Source organism: Cyanistes caeruleus, chromosome 5 (genome assembly GCF_971803275.1).
Source record: "Cyanistes caeruleus chromosome 5, bCyaCae1.hap1.1, whole genome shotgun sequence".
Classification (NCBI taxonomy): Eukaryota; Metazoa; Chordata; class Aves; order Passeriformes; family Paridae; genus Cyanistes; species Cyanistes caeruleus.
Genome location: NC_141705.1, coordinates 7,179,968 through 7,195,824, shown reverse-complemented (window position 1 = coordinate 7,195,824; position 15,857 = coordinate 7,179,968). Strand labels below are relative to the sequence as shown.

Sequence of the window (15,857 nt, the reverse complement as noted above, 5' to 3'; positions counted from 1 at the left end):
AAGGAGCAATGTACTGAAGTTGAATTTCTCAGTAATACCACTCTCAATTGCACAAGAACACATAGTAAGTATTACTTCATTTAAAAATTATCTACTTTTAATAAGAACACAAAATTATAGCTTGTCATCTGGTATGTGCTCTGTGGCTGTAATTCTGCACTTGAAGGCTGAGCTGCATTTAACATCTTCTGGCAGCAATACCTAAACAGAAAGAGCCACCCAGCAGAGGTCTAAGTTGGCCATTCTATGGAAGTCAGTGTATATGCAGCTGCTACTAATGCAGGTGATGGAACAGCACCTTATCCCAGCTCACCAGACTGGCACCAGTATTTGTAATATTCAGGCTCATTGCCAACTTTACTTTGCAATCCCTTCACTCTCAATATGTGTTCTGCACACTTAAAAGCACACAGGGTGCTGCTTGTGGCTCTGAACTCCCGTGGAAGATGAAGGAATGAAATAAGCTGCTCGTCTCAGTTGCTCTTGCTCCTGAAAGTATTTGTTTATCCAGAGCCAATCGCTGCTCCGGTGTCCATGTAATGACTTCCTCAGAGCAGGCAGAGATTACCCACACCGCTGATCACTTTATTACTTCAGAATGGCTGTTTATTTACCTTAGTGCAGCAGTAACATGCAGGGATAAAGCTTGTCACAGCTGGGCAAACTCACCATATTCCTTACGCAGGTGGTCTGGAATGTGGGGCTCATAACCTTCCTTCTCAGGGACCTCCACAAATTCATCTTCATCCTCATCCTCATCATCCTCATCATCCGAGGCTTTAATCTACAGAGATATTTTTGTTGGGGTTATTTTCTCTTTATTTTAATGTGAAGACTGTTTTTCATTTCCCTTCACATTTTGCAGACATCCTGATAGCCCTACTGAGACTTCTCTATGTCAAAAGTATTTTCCTAAATATGTATTTAATCTTTATCTAAGATTAGGCCTTAACATTTTATCTGCTTAACATTTTATCTCTAAAGCCATACTCTATCCTAAGGGCTTCTTTAAAGCCCCTCTTATCCATTAGAACACACACAGTTGGTGAAGTCTGAGAAAGTGTGAAACTACAAAATAAGACCAAAAAATCTTAAAATAACATCAAGATTTTGACTTAATGAGCAAATTACAGTCTTACCTCTTCTCATTTGGATGATTTTACTCAGTTAGTAGCACCCAAATAATCTGTGGCATGTTAAATGGTATCACAAATTGTTTAAGAGCTCAAAACCAGGCAAACAGGAAGGGAAGCTGATGAATGGGAAAGCTAATAGTGACCCAAATAAGAGTATTCAGATCTCTATACTACAGTGGTTCAGTGTGTTTCTTCACAACAGCACTAAGAATAATTTGATACATTAATTTCTTAACTGATTTGGTACATCCCAATCATTTATACCACCAGACAGCACACACTACTGTGGTTAAGACCAACAAAACAGGATTTTCTTAAATGTGCACTTGGTCTGTCTTGCAGTCTGAAATTGAGGATCTATGAGTAGGTAGAAAAAAACCCCAAAAAACAGGGAGTTCCAACTAACCAGTATAATTCATCCACATAAGTGGCTTCCTATATACAATTTTAGCTAGCAACTGCTGTATATGTGCCATCAAATCTACACTTTTTCTAAGCTTGTTTCATACCTGAAAATGTTTTTTATTTCTAAATTGCACATAATCTAAAAGAATCTGTGTCACCAGACATTGCCTATATTATCAGAGTACTAATGCCAATTACTCTAAAAAGCCAACAGTGATGGAGACTTTATTTCCTTTGCCCATGCTCAGAGTAACCTCATTCCCAACAACATAACTAGCGTTCTATTTTATGTTTGCCATGTGCTTTTACAAGGAAACAGTAAGAGGTATCCACGAAATCCAACCTTAGCACAGGCTATCACTTTTTCCACTTTGCTGCAGCAACCCAAAGCAATAGATAAGGAATAGTATATAGTTCAGTATATAATTTATATATAAAAACTATTATATCGTTTATATATATATACTATTATATAGTTTAGTATATAGTTTTCACTGTTTTCAACTGTGTTCTTTACTTCTATTAGTGCACCTGGCTTCTGTTAATATTCATACCAACTACTCATTGTTACAAGCACCAGAGGATACTGCAGGTTTTGCCTGCAGGAGAATTTTCCCAATCTAATTCACTACTCTAATCTTGTTTCACAGCTGAGTTCCTTTAAGTCATACTCTGAAGCCAAAAATCTAGCAGCTAACCTTTGTTTATTAAATGTAGTTAAAAAATTAAAATAAATAATAACTTTTTAGAAAAAAATTAGTATTTCTTTTTGGCCATAATTAATTGTAGGCTGCACTGTATTAATTTCTAACAAAGAATGTTAACTGATATTAATACACAAATACACATTAACACATAATGAATGGGCAGTACAAGTTAGAAGTAAGATTCTTCCCTGTTTCAAAAGTTACTTTGAGCTAAGAAGGCTGCAGTTCCAGTGAAAAAGAAGAGAAAAAAAAACAGATTTACCGTCCCAATGACAAGAGCTGATTTACTATTGCATTCTTACTAGGGAACACCTAATTAGCCTTCATTTCAAAATAGTCTCAGGGCAATCATGTTTGAGAGCACCCTGCTGCCAAAGACAGGTAAGGAACCCAGTGCAGTCTCAGCCCAATTATCCCTCTCTTGAGAGCTGCCAACATTCAGGCTCTGCTGGTGGATCCTGCACCCTTGGTTTACTTTTGGTTTCCCACTGCAATCATTTTTCCTGATCTAAAGGAGAGCAGCAATTCAGGCCATACCTGGCCCAGCCACGACAGATGCACACTGAGCCTGACCTCCTCAGCAGAAACCAAAATAGAGTTCTAATCAAAGAAAGGATCAAATGTTCCACCACTAATCATAAACTCCCAACACCACTAGATTGGAAAGCAAAACATCTGTCTTAAACTACAACTTTTAGAAGACATTCCTAATAGCCCTTAGAAAGAAAAAAATCATGTTTTCTACTGCACATCTAAAGAAGGCTGGAGACTGAAGTTGGTTTGTACCTTGGTTTTGAAATTCTGCTCATGTTGTCATTCCCTTTTCATCTATTAAGGACAATTTAAATTTGGAAATAACCACCAGCAAATAACCTCCAGTATTTCTCCAGCTACAAGCAGGACATCACCATAATTCTCATACTTAGGTTCTATTTCTTACCTAGCTATTAAAAATATATTTCACCAAGATAAAACTTGCCATAGATTATCTTAGTCTACAACTTTGTGCCATAATGTACAAACTGACTAACTTTCATGTCATAAAACAGGGAAAGTAAATTCAGTGTATTTCCTTAGTTTTTACTCAGCCTGTAAACAAACAGCAACAGGTGTAAAGAACACAGAAATATTGTCAAACTAGCAAGAGGAAAAAACTCAGTCCAGCCTGATCATTTAACTTAAGTTGCCAGATTATGCCTAAAAAAGCAGGGGATATAATACCAGTTCTTCCTTGCATGTCATATCTGAGAGGACTAGAGGAAAAGAGTGCTATCTTTAATTGAAATTTCACCTAATTTGTTCATATCACTCGAGGCACATATCTCTCTGTATGGTAATATACTAAAATTCAGTGGACTTCACTAATCCTCCACTTGAAAACTGCACTGGAAGCAACTTTGCTGTATTACCTGCATGATCTAAAACTTTAAAGCACGTGAAAAGCCTGACAGAGAAAAGGCATAATCAGATGCAAATTCACTTTGTTTAGGTACAATCCATGAACTGTGCATTCAAGTACTATAGAAAACATTAATCATAGGAAACTGTAATTTTTGTTATCAGTCTAACACTAATCAAAAGGGAAACCTGTCACTACCGCTGACCTGTGAAACGTCCCAATTATACTCTTCAGAAATGACAGGAGCACTTAACTTCCTCACTGAGTAAATGACGACAATCAATCAAGTTTGAATAACAATGAGCCACGGAGCTGAAAATTATTTTTTGTATAGAATCTACCCAGGAATTTATGAAAGGTGAAAAGCAACCCAAGGTTTTAGGGGCATTATGGCTTTCAGCTAGTGCAGCACATATCAAACACTAAACAGAATTTATGTGTTTTAATTTTCTAAAAGGTAGATGTGGACTTGGTGCTACAATGCATAACATATAATGCCAGATTTTAAATATGGGGGTCATTTTCATAAAATATTATGCGTATTGTTCACACCCTTGAATTTCCCTGGGGTCTTCTATTAAATTTAGATTTCCTGTAAAAAAAATTAACTGCTTAGCTAACTATCAGGAATTAAGTTCTCTCTTCTCCTCAAACAGACATGAAGTCTTTACCTGGATAAAATCCTGAACAAGATAAGTTATTTATCTTTTTACTTTAAAATATTAAAGTTGTCACTGTTGGAAATCACCAAGTTGCACAGTAACAGCAGGTAGTTATATCTCAATTTACTTCATTCCAGTGGTACTTTATCAGAACCATCCCATTTATGTTGGTTTGTTCCATTTCCTTGCTAGAGAAATTGGGAGAGCTCATGGGCAACATTATTAGTTAGAAAAGTATGTTTTGTTATTTTAAAGTTTTGCTTTGCAAGCATGAAGACATCTCCAAAAGCAACTTCTACAGATGTAGAAGGAAAACTCAATCACCTCCTATCTATGTTTCCACTATAGGTAAACTTTTTCAGTCAATTAAAAAAATAAAAAGAAACAATCCTCCATTAAATCAGAAGAAATAAATATTTAAGACAATAGTTTTAAGTGGCCGATTAAGTAAATTATAATTCTTTTAGGAATGAGGGGTTAAGATACTTCCAACCATGAAAAAGGAGACTAAGATAAAAACAAGCAATACGAAATTTCTAATGTGCCATGTCTGAAGGGAAGGGAAGCAAAGTATAAGATCAAGTGATAAATACCACAATGTAAAGCTTTTCTTGTAGTGTACAAGATTAAATACCTCGAAGATAGGTAGTCACACAACTGCTTGTTTCTCAATCACCTGTCAAAGAATGTGAGAAAAAAGCTCCTGGTTTCAAATCCATTCTAATTATCAGGTGATGTGAGGAAACTCACTAACACAGGCCACCAGTCTTATCAGAGATGAAGGGTGAACAACCCCTCTCTGTCACTAGAGAATGGTCCACCTGAAGGGAGACCAGATCCCCAGACATCAGAGGCTGCTTGCACCACCACTGCTCTTCAAGTTCCACAGGGAAGGGAATTTTTAGCCTGTTAATCTGCTCTAAAATGCTGATATTTATTTTTGTATTTATTTATCCAAGTCACAGAATGATGCATTTGCAAAACTATGCGTTGGTTTTTGGTTTGTTGCTTTAACATGGTAGGATCACTGACTAGATATCTGTATTCCTGTGAGAAGAAAAGGGATTTAGCTAGACAATTTTCAGATTCTTGATCTGGACTTATTTACATATGAGAACATGGCTTAAAAAAAGACAGAAAACATACACACATTATTTCCACTGTAATCCCTCAGACCATCTTCACGAGTCTCCTGATTTTTCACTAAAAACTTTAAATAGTGCTGACTATTCCAACCAGACAAGTGCAATCAAACCATTTCCTCCTTAACTCATTAAAAAAACTTGAAAAAACAGATGTTTCCTTATTACTCTGCATTATTAAGAAAACCTGGAGAAAACACTGGATGCCAGTAGAAATGCAATTGTTTCTTTTACTTTGCAGTCAATACTCCATCTGTTAGTGCAGCTCAGCGCAACCAGAGCCCCAGTTAAAGGCCTTGTTCACCCATCCCAACTGGTAATGAATGTGAAAAAAGCCTCCACCCACCACACAACACCACACAACACTTGGAAAGATGTGAAGAAGAGCCCTTGATCCTACCCTTTTCTCACTTTTATATAAATCGACTGCTACATTCTGTTAAGAGGATTTAAAAACCCGAGTCTCTGCAATCATAATAAAAGCAAGCAATAAAATTACTGAAATATACAATGCAATCAGTTTATAGGGACTAGATGTACAGCCACTACTAATTATTTTAGAAAAAGAAAAGATAGCACACGAAGAAGTCATATCTACTCTCTAAAACACCACTTGCAAACTACAGCTGGGACCATTAAATAAATTTTGCATGGTCTAATTAACTTGGTTTGCAATCTCAATTACTTTTCACCCAAGAAATCACTTTTGTTCAGTTTTATGCGTGCCTGTTTCCCTTTTCTAAAAAAAAAATGATGTAAGGCATCCTCAGACAAGTGAACTCTAAACTTCATTTGTCTTTCAGCAGGCTTGATGGCTATGCATTTAAAAACCCATTCTATCTTATAAACTAAAAATTAAATGTACTCAGCTGTGATGGTCGTCATTGCATCTGCTATTTATATGCTAATACCCTCACTGAAAGATCTTGCAAATTATTCCACCATGCCAATATCTCATGTGCATCTACTCAAAGCCAACTAAATATTTTTCTAGAAGATTTTGGTTAGGGAACCAGAATATTTATTGCTGTAGAACCTAGTTAGAGGGGTAACCTTAAGCACATGCATTTTTTATTCAACTGTGACACAAAACATAGTTCAGTCACATTAAATGAAATTTGGGGATATTCTATGTAAGAAAACAGTGACTGGGGTAAAAATCTTCAGTACCAGTAATAGAAACTAAATAGTCAAAGTGTGTCTTTAATGTAAAGACATGTTCCTCCTCTTCCATTCTTTTATATCATCCAACACAGGGTGACATGGAAATAAATGCTGGCATTTGGACAGATTTTAGAACCATGCTTGAGTTTTCTCATGTGCAACACAAGGAAACCACAAACTACAAACAGAGCTGTATTTATAAGAACCTCCCACACACCCTCCCTCCCCTTCACTCTGTGATAAATTCAAACCCCGATGACTGCAAATTAGATATGTGGTCCAGGCAAAGCACATTTTATGTTCACCCATAAAAGTATCACCATTCATTCTATGTGTAGTTGCTCAACAGCACATAAGCATCTTGGCCAGGCTGACTTCTATTTAGGAATGCACTTTTCACAGTATTTCCTAATTTCCAGTAAAAATGCTTAAAGGGTTCCAGCCCAACACTTAGCCAAAGTACACTGAAGAATGAGCATACCTTGGATCCAAATTGCTTTGGCAATGTAACAGCTACCTGATGAACCAATTTTTCCCTAAAGCAAGAGTGTGTGAAGATTCTCAGAGTCCTGGAGGGCCAAGCTCAAAAACCAGTTCAAAAGACTCTGCATCTTCATGAATCCTTTCAGAAAAAACTGGTACATCCAATAGACCCAGAGGACCAGTGTGTGCCTTCACAGTTTCAGAGGACAGCAAAAAAAGGCACTCTAGTAAACTGGTACATTGGACAAAATTGTTACCTCAGGCAGATATTGCAAGGCAAGTTTAGTATTTCTCTAGCAATAACCTCTCAAGATGTGTCCTCAGATGTATTTTCATACCTCACCACTTGAGCTCCTACCATCTACCAAAATCAACAGTACATGGTTGAATAAATCATCTTAATCCTTAAGTAGATACATCAAAAAGGCCAAGTTCTCATGCACAATCCACATTTTTCATAAAATAAGTACCACATTCAGGGGAAACACAGCAGTTTTAGTTAAACTAGTGAAGGTTTCCAAGTGTAACAATAACAGGTGGATATGCATCTCAATTACATAAACCTAATTTATTACAGACAGGTAAACAAATTATTCTATGCAAGATACACATAACCTTACATGTATTTCTGATTGCGGATTTCAGGTACAAAGATACTTTAGATGCGAATATATTTATTTTCATACTGCTCATCGCCTGAATTTGGATGCATTGATATATGTTTCAAGCCTAAAAATTTTCTTCCTTTTCCATTTTTATAAATACACATTTAGAAATGTACCTCTATGAACCTCACAAAAAACTTCAATATACTATTTCCCCTTGTAAGGCAGGACAGATAAAAAGCAGGAAGCAAATTTGTATCTCCTACTTGCAGAGCACACACTGCTCAGTATTCAAAGACGAATCAAGGGAGATGACCCTTCGGCCTGAAAAACTTAAATACTTAAGGGTTAACTTGATGATGGAGACATCCTACTTTATTTTACACTCTATTAGAAGAGCTCCAAATTGCATTGTGCGACCTGCGAATCAGATAGGGATCAGAGGTCGTCACAGCGACAACCCTAAGAATTCATGGCTAGATCTGCATAACAAGATATTTTTAATAACTTCATAGCAGTGGCAGGCTGCATGGCCAGGGCAAAGCATAAAACACACCACAGCAGCATTCAGCTCTCAGGAAGGAACAAAACCAACCAAACCCATCATCCAGCTGATCAGACACTTTAACAAGGGAGTGCTGTTTTAAGGTCTAATTTTACAGTGTTCTATTTTATATCAGTCCTACAGCCTAATAAAACGTAAAAAAATAGAAAGCTCTTTTAGCTGAAAAGTGATTACAAAAGAGACATTTAACAGAAATAATAATAACATGATAAACATGACAATAAAAATATCACCAATTAAAATAGGGAGGAGGGAAGAGGAAGCATTAAGTATCTGTATAACCTATTTAATACTCTGTGTTTAATTTGACCTGGCTTTTTTGATAAATATTACCTAGACAAAAAAACCACCAAACATTTAAATGTTGTCTGGGCTACAAATCTGACCACATAAATATTAATAAATGTTATTATTTATTCTGACCTCACTACATGCTAAAATGTATAAAATCTAGTAAAGAACATCTTTAGGTGTAATGCTGATGTAGTTATCAAATATTCCTATATTTCTCTATAGAAAACATACTAACAATCAACATCAAGTCACCATCTAAATTTTAAAATTATATGCTTCCAGTTATCAAAGGGCAACTTTTTGTTAAGAGTTGGGGCTTTTGTTAAAAAGCAACACCTGGGCAAAAGACCTCTACAAAGGTGCCTCTCTTGCTGCATGGTCTGAGCATGTTTTAGCAAATGTGGTTTCAGGGACTGTGAAGGATCACAGAGGACAATTTTCTAACCTCCAGAAACAGTTTCTCTAAAATGAGCAAGAGCAGAAAAATGTAAGGATGTGACTACAGGAAGCTGTTACAGAGAGCTGTCAACAGGACTGGATTTTCTATGGCTAAAGAAGCAGAAAAAATCTAAAATTCAAGTGCAGCTTTTTTTTCTTCTAAAGTAGACACTAACTTAACAAAAAGAAAGACTTGAAAAGAGCCGGTTATAAAGCTATAAAATGATTAGGCAGAAATAATTATTTAGAATTGCTACAATGCCAAACTGTAGATGAAGACATGGAAAAAAAAAAAATCAGCAAGTAGTTGGCAGAACTCTTGGCTTAACTTATAACATCAAAATTTTAACAATTTAATGTATTTTAGGACTAAATAATTAGCAGCAAATATTTAGATTGCAAATTTGGAACAATTTTCTGACATCACTCTTTCTGAAAAAATCTGACTTCTATTATAGTGAGGTTTGAGTATCAGGTTCTGGACAACAGAAGGACAGGTTCCTCCAAATCTAATTATTAATGGCACTATTGAGTTCAACCAGATGTTTCACATGGATAAAATTAAGTACAGGAATAAATCAAGATCCAAGCGCATGCTCAGATTTGACAGAAGATAAGGAAAGGTGAAACAAAAAGTAGTGAATACAGTTAATGAAAAACTATGTATCCCTGGTTGTTAGTGTAATTTGAAATTTAAAAATTCAAAGTGTAGCAGGTCTGTTAAATGATCCCTCTGCTGACAAGACACATGAATGGGATGTTTCTCACATCACCTTTCCTCCTGGATTCTCTCTGCCCAAGTTTTAGCCAGTCTGAGTACTAAACCTTCCACAGCTTCCCAAGGTAATTACATGAGACATACTTTGAGTGTACAAAATCCAGCAATTAAGCTACATTTCTATTAACAATGTCAGGATTTCAAGTATTATCCTAATGAGTAATCCTTTATGGAAAGGATGTAAGTGAAAGGTAGTGTGCTTGATTTAAAATACAGTACATAATCGTCCTCTCTAAAACGGCAAGATCATTTGCATCTAATCAGAAGCAAATCAGACATTAAACAAGAAAAAAATTAAAATCCAGTACTATAAGAGAAGAAGACTTTGAGAAACAAATTTATTTCTAACCACCAAAAAAAAAAATTTAAGAACAACTTGATCATAAGCTATTCCTGCAAATGAATCAAAAGTCTGGGAACAGCAGTGTCTATTTAAACACCAATCTAAGTCAATAATTACAATTCTACTTTTACAATAATTCATAGAGTCACGAATTGACTTGAAGTGTCTCTGGTATGTTGCTGTTGTAGTAAGTTTAACTGAAAACACAGACTGAGCAGATGGCTGGCTCTCGATCAAGGTGGTACAGAGAAAAATACGTGCAGTTTGCACTCCCTCTACTGGGCACTGGAATTATCCCGAGCAGGCACTCAGAGAAGAAAGGGCCACGGCCGAACATCCTGGTACCATGAAATAAAAGCCTTTTTACAGCTCTCCCCACTCTTCACCTGGATTCAGCCAAAACCCAGATTCACAGAAAAATTAATTTCAAAACCCTTAAAATGTTTATACCCTCAAAATGCATTTCCTGTCAGGAACCTGACTGACACTCGAAACAAAGATTTAACTACAGTGAACGTGACCCATGTAAGCACATAAAAACTCATTTGCCTTTGACCAATAAAGGCAGTCAGTAACTTTTTTTTGTTCACCTTCCACCCATTTGAAAAAGTAACAGTTTGTAAGAAATGCCCTGACCTCTGATCTGCTGGGGGCATGGCAGTGGGAATGGGGAATGTGTAGACTGGCAAACTGGGATGTATTAATAATTACAGAATCTGATGTAAGGGATTTGTTTCTAGACAGTCAAAGTAAAACCTTTGTTTTTCTTTTCCCTTTCCTCCCACAGCTCCTGACAGGCAAGCACAAAACAGTCTACTCATGCTAGAAGGGTGTAGGTGACAAACAGAAATGATGGCCCTCCTTGTAATTAAGACTCCCTGATGGTTTGTGTTCTTCACTCATGGAGGAGAAAATAAAGAAGTAGTTATAGCTCATGTCCCTAGAAACCATTTTAAGTCAAAGTGTCTCCCACTGTATAAAATTCTGTGCTTTCCTTCAAGTGACTTTGTATAAGTGAAGTTCCCTAAACATCCTGTAAGTTCTCCTGTGGTTTGCAAAGCAGTTTGACTTTTCCATTTTTCAGTAAAGATAAAGGTAAAAAAGAACTTCAGAGAAGGTAACTTGTGCTAATTGTGTAACAGGCTCTGATTGCCAAAGACTCCTTCCTTGGAGGCTTGTGCTCTGTGATATGGAAAATGGAAATGAGAAACAATGGAAAACATGGACGTATTAATAAGGATTGCCAAAAAAACACACCTCGTGAACCAAGCAAATATTTCTTCTGTGGAATCAGGTCAGGTAACCACTAATTCCTTGCTCTCAGTGTAATTTACATCAAGCTACACTGCTGGTATATTCATATTAAACTGCAGCATCAAGAACTACTTCAGATACATACAATTATTTGCATTTAAGCCATATCCATGTGTAACTGACCAGCTAAAAAAGAGTAGTAATGACACATGGCAATGGTAAGGCACCCCAGGACCTTCCCTCTTTAAAGTGGCAATTCAAATCTCTGTGGGATTGAGAGTTATAGTAGAGTTAGAGTAATAAATCTTCAGTTTCATTGTCTCTCACTAAACCCTTCCCTTTATCAACTATCTTGATCTCAGTTTGAGGATGGGTAAAGCCTTTACTCCCTGTTTCCAGACAGAACAGAAATAAAGCACAACATAGAACAGATGAAAAGAGGGAAATCAGTGACCACAGAAGCATGGAGATTGAGCATGAAGAAAATGCAAAAAGTCCCAAGAGAATGGGCAAGCCCAGCTCAGCCAAGTTGCCAAGTCCCCATCACTGTTATATTTGCTGATTAAATAAGACCATTCTCTCTCTGAAAGAACAGCTTGCTGTAGTGCAGGATCATAATGACAGTTGAAATGAGCAAGTACACAAACAATTCACCTTTACAATCTGCAGTTCAGGATACATCTGCCACAGAGTGCACCACCAGAACTGCTATCCTATCCAAACAGAGATGGCACAGACCACCTACAGACCCGTTCACATGGGACCCTCTGCACTCAGACACTTGATTCACGTTCTCCCTCTCTGCTTACTGAACACTCCCCTCATTTCCAGGTGTGCTCATCTCCACACATGAGCAGGTCTAGCACTCACTGATCCCATGTGCCAACAAATCACATATGTAAAGCCTTGGCAGGACAGGGTGGCTGGGAGTCAGGGCTTTGAAAGACACACAGGCTGTCACTACTTCTTCTCTTGGCTTTAGAAATACAGAAGACAGGAAAATTTTGGCATGGCAAGAGCTACAACTCCAAGGGCATGAGGACACCTGGACAAAGCTGTAATACCTAACACAGACAGCAATGCTCAATTAAAGAGGAGATGTGTGCAATGTTTCACATGCTGACATGTAAATATTTGACAGATGGGATTTAATAACCATGGCCTAAGAGATTCTGTTTATTTTGCTCTATCAGACTCCCAATTTGCCATGTTTTTACGTTTCAATAAAGTCATCTGACACACGAACAAAATATAATTTATGCAGTTTCCTTCTGCTGTACACAGCTCTCTATGTTCAGGTTATAAATTTAAAATAACTCAGCACTAACACTAAATTTGGTTATTTTCCACTGGAGAGGAAACCTAGGAATATTTATACATTGTTTTCAATGCTTAAATTAATTCAGTCTGCACTGCTTCATTTTGAAAGTATTGTGAGCACTTTGAACTTCCTATATTTCTGGCCTTTTAGCAATGGAATTTATTAGCTTTCAAATTAATATAGGTATTAGTTCTAAACATACTATATAAACATACAGATAGCATTGGTCACTCTCATAAGTGGTAACAATACCATTCTAAACACACACACATGCATGTTCACACACACACATAGGAAAATCAAGGCTTGAATGTCTTTTATATCTTACAAGAAATATAGCAACCAATATTCCATGCAGAGGTGCAGCAAATGAAGTCCTGTCAAGCAAATGGCAGGAATGACAGCAGATGTCTGGATTCCTTCATAGCTGGTTGCATAAAGGTAGCACACATATTTCACTGGAGACAAGTCTGACAAGACAGTCTTTCAGTACTTTTCATTCAGAGTTGGCATTTTTGACTGGTGTGGCACATCAGGAGGTGTTAAGATGATGAACCAGATTAATCTTGATTTAGCTTCATTTGTACAATGAAGGCAAAGTCAACAACACTCAGTCATGGCTAAATGAGGCTACACAGTTTAGCTCAAGGTGTTATGTCCAGATCAAATTCTTACAATCCAGTAAATCCAAAGCAGACTCTAGTCTGGACTCTGACCCAAAGCACTTATTTTCATGTCAAGCAATGTGGTTATTTCATTTAATCACAGCCAACAGAAATTAGTATCATGCAGCCCTGCTTTCTATCTATGTAAACCAGCCATAGACTCCTTTCTGGACCTCAATAATGTAGCTGATCTTTCATTCAGCCTCTGTTTATTTGCAAAGTCTACCTATTTCACAAGAACTGTCATAGGTAGTTAATCTCTATGAAATAGTCTGATGCTCTAAATTTTCCTATGATAACCTTAATCACATGCTTAGTACAGAGTAAATGCTACAAAGCAGAGAAACTACTTTCCTGAACTGAGAGACTGTCAGAGTTAGCAAGCTGTGAAAGAACATGAACAGTACAGTGTCTACTGAGAAGTATGCACACAAGAAGCTGAGGACTTAACAGTGTTACACATAAAGCAACTAAGAGTAAATAAAATCTGCACTTCCTCACTTCTCTATCCTAAACAACAACAGGGATGCTTTAAACAGTTTTGGTCTAATAAATAGTCCCCTGGAAAATTATTCAGGTGTTTACTGCTCCTTGAAGGAAGCCACATTCAGCTGAATTAGTGTACTTTACAATAAAACTTGTGTTGAAAAGTTTCCCATGTTAGGGATTAAGAAACTCACCACTTTTCTTTTTCTTGCTTTAAAGGAAATGTTCATTTCTTTATATTTCTTCATAGCAGTCTCCAATTTATTTTTGAGTTCAATGGCACATCTTAGCCGATCATCATTGATTCCTGCTCTGGTAAGTAGCTGCAAGCCAAGAAAACAACATTCTTATTCTCTTCTGGAAGTCTGAGCCAAAAAAAAAAAATCCCAATTCATAATTAATGAAACAATGTCACAAATTCCTTCGATTTACAAGTGACAATTAGTGAAGCCAATTCTTTTTCCATCTAGACTATAAAAACTAATAGCAACTAGTGAAGCCAAAGAATGAACAGCTGTTACAAATATCTTCTGAGAGCGCCCATCAGCAGGCCAAATTCCACCCAGGAGGGTCCATGATATGCTGCTAACCTGATAAGAGAGATGTCTAACAAAAATAAGCTGTGTTTTAGTTTAAGACTTTGCAAAGAAGCCAAGCTTTACCTATCTAAAAAAAATTAACAAAGAATTACCTATAGGTATCATACCCAAGGCTGACAGCTAACAAACAAGCCACATAGCTCCTGCAGACTCCTTTAGTCTACCCTTACTGAAATGGAAATCTTCTCCAACTGTTCCTTCATTTCCTTTTGGCTCACTCTCCCTCAAGCTTTACTGTATCCCAGTCCTTGTTTCACCATCTTTTTATTAAAAACTGAAGAAAAAATAATGATCTCTTTACTGCACCTGAATCCAGGACTGCACAGAAGGCCAGAACTTGTTTCTGAGAAGTTTGTGAGCATCCATGACACTGTTTATGATGGCAGTATTATCTTCATTCTCTTGCACTTTAATATCTACTCAAAACAGGGGAAAAAGAGTTTGTGTATGGTATTTATGGTATCTTTACTACAGGAGCTAAAGAAGGCAAATAACTCTTTCTAAGGCATTTGATCACTTCAGGGGAAGTTACAAACATCAGAATGCTTCTCTGTTCCATTATATTCTGATTATTCTATTACTATCCACACACTCAAAAATCTGAGGAAAATATGAAGTGTTCAGTCCAGAAAGAGTTGTTAAGCCATCATTATTAAGGAATCACCAAATAAACCACAGCAAGTTCAGTCTTATAATTTACATTACATTTTGTTCCAAATTCAAATAAACTGGGCCTTACTGTACCAATTTCTTCATATTCAATATAAAGTAATCCCTACCCTGGTAGTAACAGGGGGTCAATTGCCAAAAAGCCAAGTATGCCATTATCCAAGTAAAAAATTATACTTTTTACCCACTGTTGTCAGCAAACAGAGAAGCAGATATCACCCTTACTGTCTTTAGGACAGGAATTGTAAGAGACTTCCAAAACACAAATCATTCTGATTTTTCTACAGGTAATTCACACTAGCAAAGTTATACAAAAAAAGGTGCAATCACTTGCTAGCAAAACTACTTACTTCCTTGCAAGGAAAAAGTCTCAGAAACACTCAAATGCAAGATTTTTAAAGTAGCAGCTTATTCCCCTACAGCTACAGAGAGAAAGAGGTGAATAGCAAAGAAGGAAATTGTATTTGATAAACAGTTCTTTTTTTAAACACAAGACTCATTATAGATACCATGAAGTATAATGGGTTTTCAACAACTACTACAGAAGTTCAGTCTTAGAAGACAATTAATGAAATCTGCTAATCATATGCAAGGACACCCAAAACTATGAACAGTTACTAGAGGAACCAGTAAAATAAAAAATAACTTTAAAAAAAAATCAAAGTGGTGTAGAGGAATCCCAGATCAAAATGGTGTCCAGTAACCCCAGCATTTAAGTAACAGAAACTAAACCAAATCCACA

The 15,857-nt window shown here is 36.7% G+C and overlaps 1 protein-coding gene across 1 annotated transcript in view; it reads right to left on the bottom strand.

Annotated features, from left to right (window-relative positions):
* UVSSA (UV stimulated scaffold protein A) overlaps positions 1-15,857 on the bottom strand; it is a 47,475-nt gene that overhangs the window by 25,565 nt on the left and 6,053 nt on the right. Inside the window, exons 5-7 of the mRNA XM_023925669.2 lie at positions 14,753-14,862; positions 14,042-14,170; positions 670-784 (exon numbers count right to left, since the gene is read on the bottom strand). Coding sequence (XP_023781437.2) covers positions 670-784; positions 14,042-14,170; positions 14,753-14,862 — 354 coding nt within the window. The remainder of the gene's footprint in view (positions 1-669; positions 785-14,041; positions 14,171-14,752; positions 14,863-15,857) is intronic.